At 43.2% G+C, this 19,822-nt stretch overlaps 1 protein-coding gene across 1 annotated transcript; it reads right to left on the bottom strand.

Moving 5' to 3' along the window:
• Nucleotides 1–475: 475 nt before the first annotated feature.
• On the bottom strand, nucleotides 476–15,951 carry LOC307127657 (uncharacterized protein). Its single transcript, XM_079819054.1, has 2 exons — nucleotides 15,642–15,951; nucleotides 476–1,347 (listed from the first exon to the last, which is right to left on the bottom strand). The coding sequence occupies exons 1-2, from the start codon at nucleotides 15,943–15,945 to the stop codon at nucleotides 563–565; spliced, it is 1,089 nt and encodes a 362-aa protein (XP_079675180.1). The 5' UTR covers nucleotides 15,946–15,951; the 3' UTR covers nucleotides 476–562.
• Nucleotides 15,952–19,822: the final 3,871 nt, after the last annotated feature.

Here is a 19,822-nt window from a genome sequence, read left to right as displayed (position 1 = left end):
TGAGAATATGACGCAGATCCGGCGTTCGGGAATCCATGAAATGCTCACTTTAGCCCCATTTTGAGAACTACACCGAGACCTAAAGCACGATCAGTGTAGAATTCAACAGCTGAGATACGCGCGTCTTCCTCTGATTGTAAACAAATCTCTTCTGGGTCATGTGTCCGAACGCCGGATCTGCTCATATTCTCGCGCATGCGTCGTGGAGACACACACGGAAGCGAAGAACAAGTTGGATAAAGGCGTTATTTTGATTTTTTTTGCGCACAAAAACTATTGTCGTCGCATCGTAAGATTATTGTAGAGTCACTGTGGTGAGATGGACTTTGTAACGACGTTTTTAGTGCCTTTTATGGGTCTTGTGAGTGTAAATGTACTGAATGCCAATGGAGGCCAATCTGAAGCCTTTCTCAGCATCAGATTTACACTAAAATATCTTCATTTGTGTTCCGAATATGAACGGAGGTCTGACGGGTGTCGAACGACATGAGGGTGAGTAATTAATGACAGAATTTTCATTTTTGGGTGAACCCTTAATGCAGAAATGCCACAGATCTGGTGTTCATGACCTCTGTCCGCTGTGCAAGCGCACGTGTCTGAGGCAGTTGTCCTGTCTGGAGAAGGTCTTCCCGCACAGCTGACAGCGGAAAGGCTTCTCGCCCGTATGCACGAGTCTGTGTGTTATGAGCCGCGTCCTCTGCGTGAAGCCTTTGCCGCATTCCTCGCAGCGGAAGGGCTTCTCTCCCGTATGCACGAGTCTGTGTGTTAACAGCCGAGTCCTCTGAGCGAAGCCTTTCCCGCACAGCTGGCAGCGGAAGGGCTTTTCGCCCGCGTGTTTGCCGGAGTACGGACTCTGTGTGAGCGGTTTGGGCAAACGCGAGCTCGAGGCGGATGCGCTCGTTCTGTGGGAGTCCTGGAGACTCAAGTCGTACTCGATGTCTGCGGCGAAGCTCTCGTTCTCCAGAACAGCCAATAAACCGGACGGATTCGCCGCCGCCATCGGGTCCTCCATCATCACAAACGGGTCTGTGAAATCCTGGGAATGCTGCATAAGACTCTCGGGATGCTCGAACGCTTTCCCTGAACACCACAGACCAGCGTTTCCGGCGTGGCTGTGTCCTTCACGCGGAGTCAGGGTCTGATCCACGAGCTCTTCCACCTGCTCGATCTTCATCTCGAACTCCAGCCCGCTGAGCTCCTCTTCCTCTGGCTCCTTCAGTACGGACTCTTCTCGCTTCACGTCCGCCGCTTGGGAAAGCTGAGGCTTCTCCTCGGAGAGGTTCTTCACCACGAGCTTCTCCGGGATGTGATGACCAGCCTGAACTTCCTGCCATTGAGCCGCTGCGCCTGTTGAGAAGTCATCAATGAGATGCTTTAATTCACATTCTACAACTAAACAAAGAGTTAAATAACCCAGAACATGGAGGAGAGAGATGGAGAGAGATGGAGCGCTGCATCAGATGACCTGGCCTCTAAATCCAACTGAGATGGTTTGGACCGGAGAGTGAAGGAAAAGCAGCCAACAAGTACTCAACTATGCAGTATTATACAACCCCAAATCAGAAAAACTTGGGACAGTATGGAAAACGCAAATAAATGAAAAAAAGAAGTGATTTCTAAATTTACTTTGACTTGGATTTCATTGCAGACAATATGAACACAAAATATTTCATGTTTTGTCTGGTCAACTTCATGTCATTTGTAAATATGCATCCTTTCCTGTCATTCAGACCTGCAACACATTTCAAAAAAAGTTGGGACAGGAGCAATTTAGGGCTAGTAATGAGGTAAAATGGTTAAATAATGATGTGATTTGAAACAGGTGATGTCAACAGGTGATTGTATTTATGATTTGGTACAAAAGCAGCATCCAAGAAAGGTCTAATCCTTTAGGAGCAAAGATGGGCCGAGGATCGCCAGTTTGCCAACAAATACGTGAGAAAATTATTGAAATGTTTAAAAACAATGTTCCTCAAAGAAAGATAGGAAGAGATTTGGATATTTCACATTCAACAGTGCATAACATAATTAAAAGATTCAAGGAATCTGGAGGAATTTCAGTGCGTAAAGGACAAGGGCGCAAGCCTAAGCTGAACAACCGTGATCTCCGATCCCTCAGGCGGCACTGCATCAAGAATCGTCATCATCTAGAAGCGATATCACCACATGGGCTCAGGACTACTTTGGCAAACCTTTGTCAAGTACCACAATACGTAGTTACATCCACAAATGCCAGTTAAAACTGTCCTGTGCCAAAAGGAAGCCCTATGTTAACAGTGTCCAGAAGCGCCGTCGACTTCTCTGGGCTCGAGGCATCTGGGATGGACCATCACACAGAGGAAACGTGTACTGTGGTCAGATGAAGCAGTATTTCAGGTATTTTTTGGGAGGAATGGACGCCGTGTGCTCCGGACCAAAGAAGAAAAGGATCATCCAGACTGTTACCAGCAACAAGTCCAGAAGCCAGGGTCTGTCATGGTATGGGGTTGTGTCAGTGCCCTTGGCAAAGGTAACTTGCACTTCTGTGAAGGCTCCATTAATGCTGAAAAGTACATAGAGATTTTGGAGCATAATATGCTGCCTTCAAGAAGACATCTTTTCCAGGGACGTCCATGCATATTTCAACAAGACAATGCAAAACCACATTCTGCACACATTCTGCAGTCCTGGCTGCGGAGGAAGAGGGTTCGGGTACTTGACTGGCCTGCCTCAGTCCCGACCTGTCTCCAATAGAGAATGTGTGGAAGAGCCCGTACTGTTGCCCACCTTAAGACTTGTTTGCAGGAAGAATGGGACAAAATTACACCTGAAACACTTCATCACTTGGTGTCTTCAGTCCCTAAACGTATTTTAAGTGTTGTGAAAAGGAATGGCAACATTACAAAGTGGTAAATGCTTTACTGTCCCAACTTTTTTTTAAATGTGTTGCAGGTCTGAATGACAGGAAAGGATGCATATTTACAAATGACATGAAGTTGACTAGACAAAACACGAAATATTTTGTGTTCATATGGTCTGCAATGAAATACAAGTCAAAGTAAATTTAGAATTTTTTTTTAGCAGTGTGTATACAGGTGCTGGTCATATAATTAGAATATAGCATCAAAAAGTTGATTTATTTCACTCATTCCATTCCAAAAGTGAAACTTGTATATTATATTCCTTCATTACACAGACTGATAATGTTTAATTCTTTTAATTTTGATGATTATAACTGACAACTAAGGAAAATCCAAAATTCAGTATCTAAGAAAATGAGAATATTACTTAAGACCAATACAAAGAAAGGATTTTTAGAAATCTTAGCCAGCTGAAGAGTGTGAGCATGTCCAGCACTCAATGCTCAGCTGGGGCTGGTTTAGCCTGAATTACTGCAGCAATGCGGCATGAGGAGATCAGACTGAGGCGTGAGGAGATCAGACTGAGGCATGAGGAGATCAGACTGAGGCATGAGGAGATCAGTCTGAGGCGTGAGGAGATCAGACTGAGGCGTGAGGAGATCAGACTGAGGCATGAGGAGATCAGTCTGAGGCGTGAGGAGATCAGACTGAGGCGTGAGGAGATCAGACTGAGGCATGAGGAGATCAGTCTGAGGCGTGAGGAGATCAGACTGAGGCGTGAGGAGATCAGACTGAGGCATGAGGAGATCAGACTGAGGCGTGAGGAGATCAGACTGAGGCGTGAGGAGATCAGACTGAGGCATGAGGAGATCAGACTGAGGCATGAGGAGATCAGTCTGAGGCGTGAGGAGATCAGACTGAGGCATGAGGAGATCAGTCTGAGGCGTGAGGAGATCAGACTGAGGCATGAGGAGATCAGTCTGAGGCGTGAGGAGATCAGACTGAGGCGTGAGGAGATCAGACTGAGGCGTGAGGAGATCAGACTGAGGCGTGAGGAGATCAGACTGAGGCGTGAGGAGATCAGACTGAGGCATGAGGAGATCAGACTGAGGCATGAGGAGATCAGTCTGAGGCATGAGGAGATCAGTCTGAGGCATGAGGAGATCAGACTGAGGCATGAGGAGATCAGACTGAGGCATGAGGAGATCAGACTGAGGCATGAGGAGATCAGACTGAGGCATGAGGAGATCAGACTGAGGCATGAGGAGATCAGACTGAGGCATGAGGAGATCAGACTGAGGCATGAGGAGATCAGTCTGAGGCATGAGGAGATCAGACTGAGGCATGAGGAGATCAGACTGAGGCATGAGGAGATCAGACTGAGGCGTGAGGAGATCAGACTGAGGCATGAGGAGATCAGACTGAGGCATGAGGAGATCAGTCTGAGGCATGAGGAGATCAGACTGAGGCATGAGGAGATCAGTCTGAGGCATGAGGAGATCAGATTGAGGCGTGAGGAGATCAGACTGAGGCATGAGGAGATCAGACTGAGGCGTGAGGAGATCAGACTGAGGCGTGAGGAGATCAGACTGAGGCGTGAGGAGATCAGACTGAGGCGTGAGGAGATCAGACTGAGGCGTGAGGAGATCAGACTGAGGCGTGAGGAGATCAGACTGAGGCGTGAGGAGATCAGACTGAGGCGTGAGGAGATCAGACTGAGCCGTGAGGAGATCAGACTGAGGCGTGAGGAGATCAGACTGAGGCGTGAGGAGATCAGACTGAGGCATGAGGAGATCAGACTGAGGCGTGAGGAGATCAGACTGAGGCGTGAGGAGATCAGACTGAGGCGTGAGGAGATCAGACTGAGGCGTGAGGAGATCAGACTGAGGCATGAGGAGATCAGACTGAGGCATGAGGAGATTAGTCTGAGGCGTGAGGAGATCAGACTGAGGCGTGAGGAGATCAGACTGAGGCATGAGGAGATCAGACTGAGGCGTGAGGAGATCAGACTGAGGCGTGAGGAGATCAGACTGAGGCATGAGGAGATCAGACTGAGGCGTGAGGAGATCAGACTGAGGCATGAGGAGATCAGTCTGAGGCATGAGGAGATCAGAATGAGGCATGAGGAGATCAGACTGAGGCATGAGGAGATCAGACTGAGGCGTGAGGAGATCAGACTGAGGCATGAGGAGATCAGACTGAGGCGTGAGGAGATCAGACTGAGGCGTGAGGAGATCAGACTGAGGCGTGAGGAGATCAGACTGAGGCGTGAGGAGATCAGACTGAGGCGTGAGGAGATCAGACTGAGGCATGAGGAGATCAGACTGAGGCATGAGGAGATCAGTCTGAGGCATGAGGAGATCAGACTGAGGCATGAGGAGATCAGACTGAGGCATGAGGAGATCAGACTGAGGCATGAGGAGATCAGACTGAGGCGTGAGGAGATCAGACTGAGGCGTGAGGAGATCAGACTGAGGCGTGAGGAGATCAGACTGAAGCATGAGGAGATCAGACTGAGGCATGAGGAGATCAGACTGAGGCGTGAGGAGATCAGACTGAGGCGTGAGGAGATCAGACTGAGGCATGAGGAGATCAGACTGAGGCATGAGGAGATCAGACTGAGGCATGAGGAGATCAGACTGAGGCATGAGGAGATCAGACTGAGGCATGAGGAGATCAGTCTGAGGCATGAGGAGATCAGACTGAGGCATGAGGAGATCAGACTGAGGCATGAGGAGATCAGACTGAGGCATGAGGAGATCAGACTGAGGCATGAGGAGATCAGTCTGAGGCATGAGGAGATCAGACTGAGGCGTGAGGAGATCAGACTGAGGCGTGAGGAGATCAGTCTGAGGCATGAGGAGATCAGTCTGAGGCATGAGGAGATCAGTCTGAGGCGTGAGGAGATCAGACTGAGGCGTGAGGAGATCAGTCTGAGGCATGAGGAGATCAGACTGAGGCATGAGGAGATCAGTCTGAGGCGTGAGGAGATCAGTCTGAGGCGTGAGGAGATCAGTCTGAGGCATGAGGAGATCAGACTGAGGCATGAGGAGATCAGTCTGAGGCATGAGGAGATCAGACTGAGGCGTGAGGAGATCAGTCTGAGGCATGAGGAGATCAGTCTGAGGCATGAGGAGATCAGTCTGAGGCGTGAGGAGATCAGTCTGAGGCGTGAGGAGATCAGTCTGAGGCATGAGGAGATCAGTCTGAGGCATGAGACTGAGGCATGAGGAGATCAGACTGAGGCATGAGGAGATCAGACTGAGGCATGAGGAGATCAGACTGAGGCATGAGGAGATCAGACTGAGGCATGAGGAGATCAGTCTGAGGCATGAGGAGATCAGTCTGAGGCATGAGGAGATCAGTCTGAGGCATGAGACTGAGGCATGAGGAGATCAGACTGAGGCATGAGGAGATCAGACTGAGGCGTGAGGAGATCAGTCTGAGGCGTGAGGAGATCAGACTGAGGCATGAGGAGATCAGACTGAGGCATGAGGAGATCAGACTGAGGCGTGAGGAGATCAGACTGAGGCATGAGGAGATCAGACTGAGGCGTGAGGAGATCAGACTGAGGCATGAGGAGATCAGACTGAGGCATGAGGAGATCAGACTGAGGCATGAGGAGATCAGTCTGAGGCATGAGGAGATCAGACTGAGGCATGAGGAGATCAGACTGAGGCATGAGGAGATCAGTCTGAGGCGTGAGGAGATCAGACTGAGGCGTGAGGAGATCAGACTGAGGCATGAGGAGATCAGTCTGAGGCATGAGGAGATCAGACTGAGGCGTGAGGAGATCAGACTGAGGCATGAGGAGATCAGTCTGAGGCATGAGGAGATCAGACTGAGGCATGAGGAGATCAGTCTGAGGCATGAGGAGATCAGACTGAGGCATGAGGAGATCATGAGGCATGAGGAGATCAGACTGAGGCATGAGGAGATCAGTCTGAGGCATGAGGAGATCAGACTGAGGCATGAGACTGAGGCATGAGGAGATCAGACTGAGGCGTGAGGAGATCAGACTGAGGCGTGAGGAGATCAGACTGAGGCATGAGGAGATCAGACTGAGGCATGAGGAGATCAGACTGAGGCATGAGGAGATCAGACTGAGGCATGAGGAGATCAGTCTGAGGCATGAGGAGATCAGTCTGAGGCATGAGACTGAGGCATGAGGAGATCAGACTGAGGCATGAGGAGATCAGTCTGAGGCATGAGGAGATCAGACTGAGGCATGAGACTGAGGCATGAGGAGATCAGACTGAGGCATGAGGAGATCAGACTGAGGCGTGAGGAGATCAGACTGAGGCATGAGGAGATCAGACTGAGGCATGAGGAGATCAGACTGAGGCATGAGGAGATCAGACTGAGGCATGAGGAGATCAGACTGAGGCATGAGGAGATCAGTCTGAGGCATGAGGAGATCAGACTGAGGCATGAGGAGATCAGACTGAGGCATGAGGAGATCAGACTGAGGCATGAGGAGATCAGACTGAGGCATGAGGAGATCAGACTGAGGCATGAGGAGATCAGTCTGAGGCGTGAGGAGATCAGACTGAAGCGTGAGGAGATCAGACTGAGGCGTGAGGAGATCAGACTGAGGCGTGAGGAGATCAGACTGAGGCATGAGGAGATCAGACTGAGGCGTGAGGAGATCAGACTGAGGCGTGAGGAGATCAGACTGAGGCATGAGGAGATCAGACTGAGGCATGAGGAGATCAGACTGAGGCATGAGGAGATCAGACTGAGGCGTGAGGAGATCAGACTGAGGCGTGAGGAGATCAGACTGAGGCGTGAGGAGATCAGACTGAGGCGTGAGGAGATCAGACTGAGGCGTGAGGAGATCAGACTGAGGCATGAGGAGATCAGTCTGAGGCATGAGGAGATCAGACTGAGGCATGAGGAGATCAGACTGAGGCATGAGGAGATCAGTCTGAGGCATGAGGAGATCAGACTGAGGCATGAGGAGATCAGACTGAGGCATGAGGAGATCAGACTGAGGCATGAGTCTGAGGCATGAGGAGATCAGTCTGAGGCATGAGGAGATCAGACTGAGGCATGAGGAGATCAGTCTGAGGCATGAGGAGATCAGTCTGAGGCGTGAGGAGATCAGTCTGAGGCGTGAGGAGATCAGACTGAGGCGTGAGGAGATCAGACTGAGGCGTGAGGAGATCAGACTGAGGCACGAGGAGATCAGACTGAGGCATGAGGAGATCAGACTGAGGCGTGAGGAGATCAGACTGAGGCGTGAGGAGATCAGACTGAGGCATGAGGAGATCAGACTGAGGCAATATTAATATCACGGAAGGAATTATTAACTTTATCGCTCAGGATATGAGGCCCATTGCTGTTGTGGAGGGCCAAGGTTTTAAGAACTTGTTAAAAGTTTTGGAACCTGGATATACAGTGCCAGCACGCCACACAATCATGCATGCCGTAACCGTAAAATATGAGGGACTTAAAGAGAACATTTCGGAGTTAATACAACACAGCGAGGCACTGAGCTTGACCACAGATATGTGGACATCTCTTAGAATGGAGTCCTATATGACAGTGACTGCCCATTTCATTGATGGAGACTGGAAAGCACAGAGTCTTGTGCTTGAAACGAAACAAATAGAAGAGGCGCACACGGGAATAAACATTGCTGCGCGACTCTCTGAAGTTGCTGACACCTTTGGAATTCAAGAAGCAAAGAGAGTTTCTGTTGTATGTGACAACGCGGCTAATATGGCACTCTGTGTGGAAACACTAAAGGAATCACATGAATGGGCAGAGATGCAGGGCGTCAGGTGCGCCGGGCACACTTTGCAGCTCTGCATTAACGCTGCACTCAAACAAGATCCCATTTGTCGTGCCGTGGCTGCATCACGTCATCTGGTGGGACATTTCAAAAAGGGGCACAAAGCAAAAACTGGGCTAAAACAGAAGCAGGAGCAGCAAAATGTCCCTCAGCATTAACTAATTCAGGATGTGTCTACACGTTGGAACTCAACATTTTCGATGTTGGAGCGACTGCTGTAGCAACGCTGGCCCATTACCGCAGTGCTGTCTGACCCAAACTTCACGAAGAAGAGCGATAGCAGTACACTGGACCTTACCACAGCACACTGGAATGCGATAGAGGACATTAAAAATGTGCTGAAACCAATGACAACACTGGCCGAGCTGATGTCTGAAGAGGATAACGTGTCCCTGTCTGCAACAGTACCCATGCTGGCAAACTTGAAGAAACGTCACCTGGCCATCGCGGATGATGACAGCACCATTACCAAAAAAATGAAACGCAAGCTGGTCGAAGAAATTGACAGTAGGTGGGAGTTTAAAAACCGAAGGATGATGACTAACAGTGTATACATTACAGCTGCAGCAGTAGACCCTCGTTTTAAGCAGCTGTCTTTTCTGGATGATGCCAAACGAGACGAGGCCTATACAGTAGTTGCACAGCTGGCAGAACGACTGAGCCATAGGCACAGGTGAACCTGGAGGTGAGGAGCAGCATGTGTCAAAAAAGCAGAAAAAAGACAAAGAGAAGGAGATTGCTATGTTGTTGTGCGAAGACGAGGACGATCTGGTTTTTACAGAATCAGGTGGTAGAAGCACAGTGACAGAAGAAATGAAAAACTATCTTCAGGACAGAACCAAAAATGACTCCGGACAGAAGTGCACCAAAACCAAGACAGATACCCGAGCCTGGCCCGAGTTGCAAAGCGACTGCTCTGTATCCCTGCAACATCCACGCCTTCTGAACGCATTTTCTCCAAGGCAGGATTTATTGTCAATAAAGCAAGAAGCTGTCTCCTTCCAAAGAACATAGATATGCTCGTGTTTCTCGCACACAACACAAAAAAGTGTGGAGTGGACACTGATTGTACTCGTGAGTGAGTAGCCATTTGTTTATTTAATTGTTTTTACATTATTTCCTTTTGGACATTAATAATTTTATTTTGCACATTTATTTGAAATACTTGTGGATTTGGGCATTTGATTTATTTATTTTTGTATTTGTTCTGAGTGCGCCTACTTTATATGCACTATTTTGTGTTTCGTTTAAAATTTGGCTGTAATGTTGTAGCCTACTTTTATGGTTCCCTTTTATTAGGCCTATTGTGCAAACTGCTGATTTATTTCTAGCACCTATTATTTATTGGATTTGGGCACTTTATTATTTTATTTTTTATGTGGAGCCTAATGCGCGATATGCGCTGTGCCCACTGTATTCGTTTTGAGTCTATGCTTTATTTTTCAGTTATGCACTTTATTTCGTTTCTGATCTTAATCTGGCTTGTTTAATAAATATTCCTTTTTTTATTAAAGTGGACGTGTCTTTTGTGTTTAAGAGTAAAAGCTTTAAGTTAATCGTATATTCGTGTCTCAGCCGCGAAGCTGAGCTGATCATGTCTTCGAGCTGCACAGAGCGGCTGAAATGATGATAGTGTCTGTCAGTTATTATAATACATATGACAAAAACAATTGTCTAAATTATGTTGCATATTCCTCAAAAGTTCTTGTGATGATATCACTAGTTGACAACAGTAATAATAATAATAATAATAATAATAAGTTTAATTTATATAGCGCCTTTCCCAAGCTCAAGGACGCTTCACAATAACAGTAAGTAACAAGCAGTTTACACATAGACGGACAGTGGACATTTGCCCAGTCCAAGTAATGAGCGATTGCAGTTGCAAATCGCACTACATATGCAATAACATGAAAAACAAAGGCAACAAACATTAATTACAGACAGCATGGTGGGCAGTTTGAGTAAAGATGCAACAGATTATTGGTAGTCAGTTAACATTGTGATTGTGTTATGTCAAGTTAACATATTCATGACTGATAATACTGATTAAACAAATGTGTTTTAAGTTTACTTTTAAAATCATTTAACGTGGTTGTTGTCCTGAGAGCCAGGGGGAGAGAGTTCCATAGCTTAGGGGCTGTAACAAAGAAAGACCTGCCACCCATAGATGATAGGCGAAATCTCCGCTCACAGAGGAGTTCACAGCCAGAAGATCGGAGAGTTCGAGGGGGAATATAAGGAGAAAGTAATTCAGAGAGATAGGCTGGAGCAAGACCATTGAGTGACTTAAAGGTAAGCAGAAGAATTTTGTAAGTGATACGGGATAACACGGGTAGCCAGTGCAGTTTGAACAGAATTGGAGTGATATGGGCAGTTTTTTTAGTGTGAGTTAGCAGTCTTGCGGCTGAGTTTTGGATATATTGCAAACGTGAGATAGAGTGTGCTGGTAGTCCAGAAAAAAGAACATTACAGTAGTCGAGGCGAGATGTGATGAACGCGTGGACTAGTGCTTCAGCGTCTTTTGGGCTGACATAGGGGCGGAGTTTGGCAATACGGCGCAGATGAAAAAAGGACGCTTTACAAAGTTGGCTAATGTAAGCGTCGAACGTCAGTGAAGGATCAAGAATGATACCCAAATTTTTGACAGTGGCAGATGGAATTATTGATGTAGCTTCAAGGTCAAGTCTGGGAATATCACTTATATTCTTTGTTAGAGATGGAGGGCCAATGATTAATATTTCTGTTTTAGTCAGATTCAGACTGAGAAAGTTGGAGTTGAGCCAGGTCTTTAACTCATTTACACATGATGATAGTGATGTGGTCTGGTAAATATAATCCGGTCGGCAAGCAGTATATATCTGGATATCGTCGGCATAGCAGTGATATTGAAAACCATGGCGGCGAATAATTTGTCCGAGAGGCAAAATGTAAATAATAAATAGTAACGGGCCAAGAACTGAACCCTGTGGAACACCTTGTTTGAGAGTGACAGTGGGAGATTTGTAATTGTGCATAGTGATGTAGTATTTCCTATCTGTTAGATAGGAGGAAAACCAGGATAATGCAGCCCCTGAGATACCAATCTCTGATAGGCGCATTAGTAGGACTTTATGACAGACAGTGTCAAAAGCTGAGCTGAGGTCGAGTAGTAGAAGTAAGGAAATGTTTCCCGAGTCACCAGCGAGTAAGAGGTCGTTGATAACCCTTGCTAATGCAGTTTCAGTACTGTGGTTTTGGCGAAAACCAGACTGAAATAAATCAAAACTATTGTTGAGAGATAGATATGACTGCAATTGAGTGGCGACAACCTTTTCCATGATTTTTGAGACATACGGTAAATTGGAGATTGGGCGGTAGTTAGCGTATTCAGTTGGGTCCAGATTAGTTTTTTTAAGAATAGGAGTAACTGCAGCCGTCTTTAGTGAGACTGGAACAGAGGCAGAGAGAATAGACATGTTTACAAGATGTGATATAGGTGCAGAAATGGCAGAGTTACAGTGTTTCAGAAGTGTTGTAGGTGCAGGATCCAGCCGGCAAGAAGAAGAATTGGATTTCTGTATCATTTCACTAATCAAGATGGGATTGGTCAACATAAAGTTATTAAGTGTTTTTGTCTGAGCTTGCTCACAACTAGAAGTGGTCGGTTCATCACTAAAAGTCCCACGTAAAGCATCCAGTTTCCCCTGAAAGTGGTGCAGAAAAGAACAGCACAAGTCGTCAGATTCTTGTAGACAGGCATTGTGCACGGGTGCCTGAACAAGCTTATTTACAATGCTGAATAGTGATTTAGGCCTGTTGTTTGCGTTATTGATTAAATTAGCGATATAAGAAGAGTGAGCTGTATTTAAGGCGGTTTTGTAAAGCGTAATATGGTCCGAAAATGCTTGGAAGTGTACAGTTAGATTGGTTTTCCGAAAGAGACGTTCCAGCTGTCTGCCTCTTGCTTTCATAGCCCGTAGCTCAGCATTAAACCACGGCGAAGAGTGGGACAAGGGAACAGACCTAGTCTTAATTGGAGCATGCTCATCCAAAACATCAGCAATGGCAGAATGGTACAAATCAAATATTTTGGATGGACAGGGGGAATCAAAAACATCAGAAATAGCAGAAGAAGTAATCGATGCGGCAAACATGCTAGCATTAATAACATTGATCTTACGATAAGAGATGTTAATATTGTCAGTACATTTAGTTGGACAGATTAGTGTAAAATCAAGGGTAATAAGCTTGTGATCAGAGATAGGAGTCACCAGACCATTGATGGAGATGTCATTCAAGCCAGATGTACAAACTAAGTCAAGTGTGTGGCCGTGAGTATGAGTTGGGAAGTTAACATTCTGATAAAGTTCAAAGCAGTCCAGAACAGTCATTAACTGAGTCCTATTAGAGGAGGGAATATCAACGTGAATGTTAAAGTCACCAAGCAAGATGACCTTGGATGATGAATCACAGGCTAGCGTTAGTAGTTCACTTAGTTCAGAGAAAAAATCGTTTTGCTGTTTGGGTGGTCTATAAATCAGGATGATTGTAAGGGGACTGTTAGAGGAAGTTTTCAAAACCATATATTCAAATGACGTAGTAGTGTGGAAGTCCAGTTGAGCAAGTGTTATGGAGTTGCGATAAATGACCGCAAGGCCACCCCCTTTAGTATATAAACGTGGCTTAGACAGGTGCTGGTATCCGTATGGTGTTAGCAGATTAAGATGCATGAAGTCATTCGGTGTTTGCCAAGTCTCAGTAAGGAATATCATATCCAGATTTTTGTCAGTAATAAGTTCACTTAGGTAGGGGCCTTTGTCCGAGATAGAGCGACAGTTCAGTAGAGCAAAGTGGTTTTGCAGCACTTCTGAGTTATCAGCTGAATTGACATTGAAATCTGACTTTCTTACGCAGACAAGCGATCGCGGTGGACGGCAGTCGCTTAGGCGTTTCGGATTGACCATAGTTCTGTGGCTTGACCAGATGCACGGGATAACAGTTGGTGTTGATTGCTGATAGTTAAAGGGACTTCGGACTGAACGGTGCACGTAGCGCGGGCGCCGGGTGATCCCGAGCGAGCGGCAGTGCTCGTATGTTTCAGAGTTGAGGCGTGGGTGCCGGTTAAGCGCCCTGAGTTCGCGTGACAGATATCCAAAATCCATGTTGGAAGGAAACCCAGTAAAAATAAGGGAAACCAGAGACAGCACGAGTGCTATAGCCTTTGGTGTGTTTGTAATCGCCATGAGAAAATCAACTACCAGCAGAGTTACGTTAGCCAGGACCACAACCATCACAACATCTATAAAAGCTTACGGAGAGGAAAGCTATCCAACCTGACAGCAAGCTAATCGAACAACTGGTAAGAAGAGTGTTAACTCACCTCACAGTCAATCCAACAGATGGAGGAGAGAAGGGTGAGAGGGCTCGTAGCAGGCTGACAGCAGAGAATCTCAGCGGTGACAGCAACAAAAGTACACTCAGCCAAGTAGAAAAAGTTAAGTCCAGTTTGTAGCAGGATGCAGAAAAAGAAAGAAACACCAACTGTCCAAGAAGCGGACACAGCAAACGTAAACAATAGACGACGAAGCGTGGAGCGGCAGCCAGATGCGCGCAGCGTTCCCACACAGCGTTCAAACACCGGAAGTCAGAACAGTAGCCTACAATATTTTCGGAAATCACAGGCTATGATATTGCGCAGGTGCACGTAATGCAGCGCTGTCAGAGCCGACAGACTCGTGTGTCAGACTCACTTCAGTCCAAAATAATCAGCTCAAAAACCATTTAATATACTGCAAATAGCCTACTAGTTTTTTATGTTTATTTATAATTGATTTAGGAAGACAACAAGGCCACCAAGTACTGCGCACAGCTAATTAATTTAACATTTTTTTTCGAACATAATTTTTAGTCGAAAATTTCAGGAGTTCAGTCAACCAAGATTTTCTTTGGTTGATTACAGCCCTAGAAAACACAGCGGACCAACACCAGCGCATGACATGGCACCCCAAACCATCACTGACTGTGGAAACTTTACACTGGAGCTCGAGCAACGTGGATTGTGTGCCTCTCCTCTCTTCCTCCAGACTCTGGGAACATAACTTTGGACCACTTTTTTTCCTGTCTGTCTTCAGCCCAGGCGAGACGCTTCTGACGCTGTCTGTTGTTCAAGAGTGCGACAGCTGAAACCCATGTCTTGCATACGTCTGTGTGTAGTGGTTCTTGAAGCACTGACTCCAGCTCCAGTCCACTCTATGTGAATCTCCCCCACATTTTTGAATGGGTTTTGTTTCTCAATCCTCTCCAGGGTGCGGTTATCCCTATTGCTTCTACACTTTTTTCTAGCACATCTTTTCCTTCCCTTCGCTTCTCTATTAATGTGCTTGGACACAGAGCTCTGAGAACAGCCAGCCTCTTTTGCAATGACCTTCTGTGTCTTGCCCTCTTTGTGCAAGGGGTCAAAGGTCGTCTTTTGGTCAGCTGTCAGGTCAGCTTCTTCCCCATGATTGTGTCGCCTACAGAACTAAACTGAGAGACCATTTAAAGGCCTTTGCAGGTGTTGTGAGTTCATCAGCTGATTAGAGTGTCTTCAATATTCAACCTTTTCACAATATTCTCATTTTCTGAGATACTGGATTTGGGATTTTCCTTAGTTGTCTGTTATAATTATCAAAATTAAAAGAAATAAACATTTGAAATATATCAGTCTGTGTGTAATGAATGAATATAATATACAAGTTTCACTTTTTGAATGGAATTAGAGAAATAAATCAACTTTTTGATGATATTCTTATTATATGACCAGCACCTGTATATATACACACACACACACACACACACACACACACACACACACACACACACACACACACACACACACACACAGTCTCTCTCTCTCTCTCTCTCACACACACACACACACACACACACACACACACACACAGTCTCTCTCTCTCTCTCTCTCTCTCTCTCTCTCTCACACACACACTCACACAGTATGATGTCATCTGCCAGTTCAGACTCACTCGTGTCAGTGATCTCCTCCACCTGTACGCCGATAGAGCATCTCTCGGTCTGTAGTTTGCTCTCCGTGAGCCTCAGTCGCGTCTTCAGCCCCTGGATCTCCTCATTCCGGCTGCGGATCTCCTCGTTCCTGCTGCGGATCTCCTGATGAAGAGCGGCCGCCTCCTCCTCCAGCAGCCGCGCGATCTCCGCCACCGCCGCCTTCGCCAGGACGCTCATGATGGCGGACAGCTGAGTCTGCAGCAGCCCCGCGGAGCGCATCTCGCTCTCAGACTCTACACTCACATTACTAGGAAGAAACTCCATAACATAACCCCGTCTCCGGCTGCTGTTGTGCTCAGTGGGGGAGTGACGTGTTTCCGGTGAAACGTGCAACTTTTAGTAAAACGCTCAACAAATTAAAAGACACGCTGTATGGCAAGCCGGTTTAACATTTGATCCTTTAAACGAAGTAGTATCATGTTTTCATGCTACTAGTACTCATTCATTAGATACTTATTTTTTTTAGATACTATTATATATTCCATTAGCTACTTATTAGACACTAGTCATTTTTTAATCTTATCTTACTAGTCACAACTGCTTTATTATTCGTCTTAAATTATGACTAGTCAGAATGGCCACTGTAGAGTGAAAATCTTACAAGTAACATTTGGAATAAATACTAGTATCTTATGAAAGAGTACTATAGTATCTAATGGATAAGTACTAGTATCTAATGAATGAGTACTAGTATCTAATGAATGAGTACTAGTATCTAATGAATGAGTACTAGTGTCTAATGAATGAGTAATAGTATCTAATGAATGAGTAATAGTATCTAATGAATGAGTACTAGTATCTAATGAATGAGTACTAGTATCTAATGAATGAGTACTAGTATCTAATGAATGAGTACTAGTATCTAATGAATGAGTACTAGTGTCTAATGAATGAGTAATAGTATCTAATGAATGAGTACTAGTATCTAATGAATAAGTACTAGTATCTAATGAATGAGTACTAGTATCTAATGAATGAGTACTAGTGTCTAATGAATGAGTACTAGTATCTAATGAATGAGTACTAGTATCTAATGAATGAGTACTAGTATCTAATGAATGAGTACTAGTGTCTAATGAATGAGTACTAGTGTCTAATGAATGAGTAATAGTATCTAATGAATGAGTACTAGTGTCTAATGAATGAGTACTAGTGTCTAATGAATGAGTAATAGTATCTAATGAATGAGTACTAGTGTCTAATGAATGAGTACTAGTATCTAATGAATGAGTACTAGTATCTAATGAATGAGTACTAGTGTCTAATGAATGAGTACTAGTATCTAATGAATGAGTACTAGTATCTAATGAATGAGTACTAGTGTCTAATGAATGAGTACTAGTGTCTAATGAATGAGTAATAGTATCTAATGAATGAGTACTAGTATCTAATGAATAAGTACTAGTATCTAATGAATGAGTACTAGTATCTAATGAATGAGTACTAGTGTCTAATGAATGAGTACTAGTATCTAATGAATGAGTACTAGTATCTAATGAATAAGTACTAGTATCTAATGAATAAGTACTAGTATCTAATGAATTAGTACTAGTATCTAATGAATGAGTACTAGTATCTAATGAATGAGTACTAGTATCTAATGAATGAGTACTAGTATCTAATGAATGAGTACTAGTATCTAATGAATAAGTACTAGTATCTAATGAATAAGTACTAGTATCTAATGAATAAGTACTAGTATCTAATGAATGAGTACTAGTATCTAATGAATGAGTACTAGTATCTAATGAATAAGTACTAGTATCTAATGAATAAGTACTAGTATCTAATGAATAAGTACTAGTATCTAATGAATGAGTACTAGTATCTAATGAATGAGTACTAGTATCTAATGAATAAGTACTAGTATCTAATGAATGAGTACTAGTATCTAATGAATAAGTACTAGTATCTAATGAATAAGTACTAGTATCTAATGAATAAGTACTAGTATCTAATGAATGAGTACTAGTATCTAATGAATGAGTACTAGTATCTAATGAATAAGTACTAGTATCTAATGAATAAGTACTAGTATCTAATGAATGAGTACTAGTATCTAATGAATAAGTACTAGTATCTAATGAATGAGTACTAGTATCTAATGAATGAGTACTAGTATCTAATGAATGAGTACTAGTATCTAATGAATAAGTACTAGTATCTAATGAATGAGTACTAGTGTCTATTGAATGACTACTAGTGTCTAATGAATGAGTACTAGTATCTAATGAATGAGTACTAGTATCTAATGAATGAGTACTAGTGTCTAATGAATGAGTACTAGTATCTAATGAATAAGTACTAGTGTCTAATGAATGAGTACTAGTGTCTAATTAATGAGTACTAGTGTCTAATGAATGAGTACTAGTGTCTAATTAATGAGTACTAGTATCTAATGAATGAGTACTAGTATCTAATGAATGAGTACTAGTATCTAATGAATGAGTACTAGTATCTAATGAATGAGTACTAGTATCTAATGAATGAGTACTAGTATCTAATGAATGAGTACTAGTGTCTAATGAATAAGTACTAGTGTCTAATGAATGAGTACTAGTGTCTAATTAATGAGTACTAGTATCTAATGAATGAGTACTAGTATCTAATGAATGAGTACTAGTATCTAATGAATAAGTACTAGTGTCTAATGAATGAGTACTAGTGTCTAATGAATGAGTACTAGTGTCTAATGAATGAGTACTAGTATCTAATGAATGAGTACTAGTGTCTAATGAATAAGTACTAGTATCTAATGAATGAGTACTAGTGTCTAATTAATGAGTACTAGTATCTAATGAATGAGTACTAGTATCTAATGAATAAGTACTAGTATCTAATGAATAAGTACTAGTATCTAATGAATGAGTACTAGTATCTAATGAATAAGTACTAGTATCTAATGAATGAGTACTAGTATCTAATGAATGAGTACTAGTATCTAATGAATGAGTACTAGTATCTAATGAATAAGTACTAGTATCTAATGAATGAGTACTAGTGTCTATTGAATGACTACTAGTGTCTAATGAATGAGTACTAGTATCTAATGAATGAGTACTAGTATCTAATGAATGAGTACTAGTGTCTAATGAATGAGTACTAGTATCTAATGAATAAGTACTAGTGTCTAATGAATGAGTACTAGTGTCTAATTAATGAGTACTAGTGTCTAATGAATGAGTACTAGTGTCTAATTAATGAGTACTAGTATCTAATGAATGAGTACTAGTATCTAATGAATGAGTACTAGTGTCTAATGAATAAGTACTAGTGTCTAATGAATGAGTACTAGTGTCTAATTAATGAGTACTAGTATCTAATGAATGAGTACTAGTATCTAATGAATGAGTACTAGTATCTAATGAATAAGTACTAGTGTCTAATGAATGAGTACTAGTGTCTAATGAATGAGTACTAGTGTCTAATGAATGAGTACTAGTATCTAATGAATGAGTACTAGTGTCTAATGAATAAGTACTAGTATCTAATGAATGAGTACTAGTGTCTAATTAATGAGTACTAGTATCTAATGAATGAGTACTAGTATCTAATGAATGAGTACTAGTATCTAATGAATAAGTACTAGTGTCTAATGAATGAGTACTAGTGTCTAATGAATGAGTACTAGTGTCTAATGAATGAGTACTAGTATCTAATGAATGAGTACTAGTATCTAATGAATTAGTACTAGTATCTAATGAATGAGTACTAGTGTCTAATGAATGAGTACTAGTATCTAATGAATGAGTACTAGTATCTAATGAATAAGTACTAGTATCTAATGAATAAGTACTAGTGTCTAATTAATGAGTAATAGTGTCTAATGAATAAGTACTAGTATCTAATGAATGAGTACTAGTATCTAATGAATAAGTACTAGTATCTAATGAATGAGTACTAGTATCTAATGAATAAGTACTAGTATCTAATGAATGAGTACTAGTATCTAATAAATAAGTACTAGTATCTAATGAATAAGTACTAGTATCTAATGAATGAGTACTAGTATCTAATGAATAAGTACTAGTATCTAATGAATAAGTACTAGTATCTAATGAATGAGTACTAGTATCTAATGAACGAGTACTAGTATCTAATGAATGAGTACTAGTGTCTAATGAATGAGTACTAGTATCTA

The sequence above is a fragment of the Gobio gobio genome (genome assembly GCF_949357685.1).
Source record: "Gobio gobio genome assembly, chromosome: 6".
Lineage (NCBI taxonomy): Eukaryota > Metazoa > Chordata > Actinopteri > Cypriniformes > Gobionidae > Gobio > Gobio gobio.
This window is presented reverse-complemented; position numbering and strand designations above follow the sequence as displayed.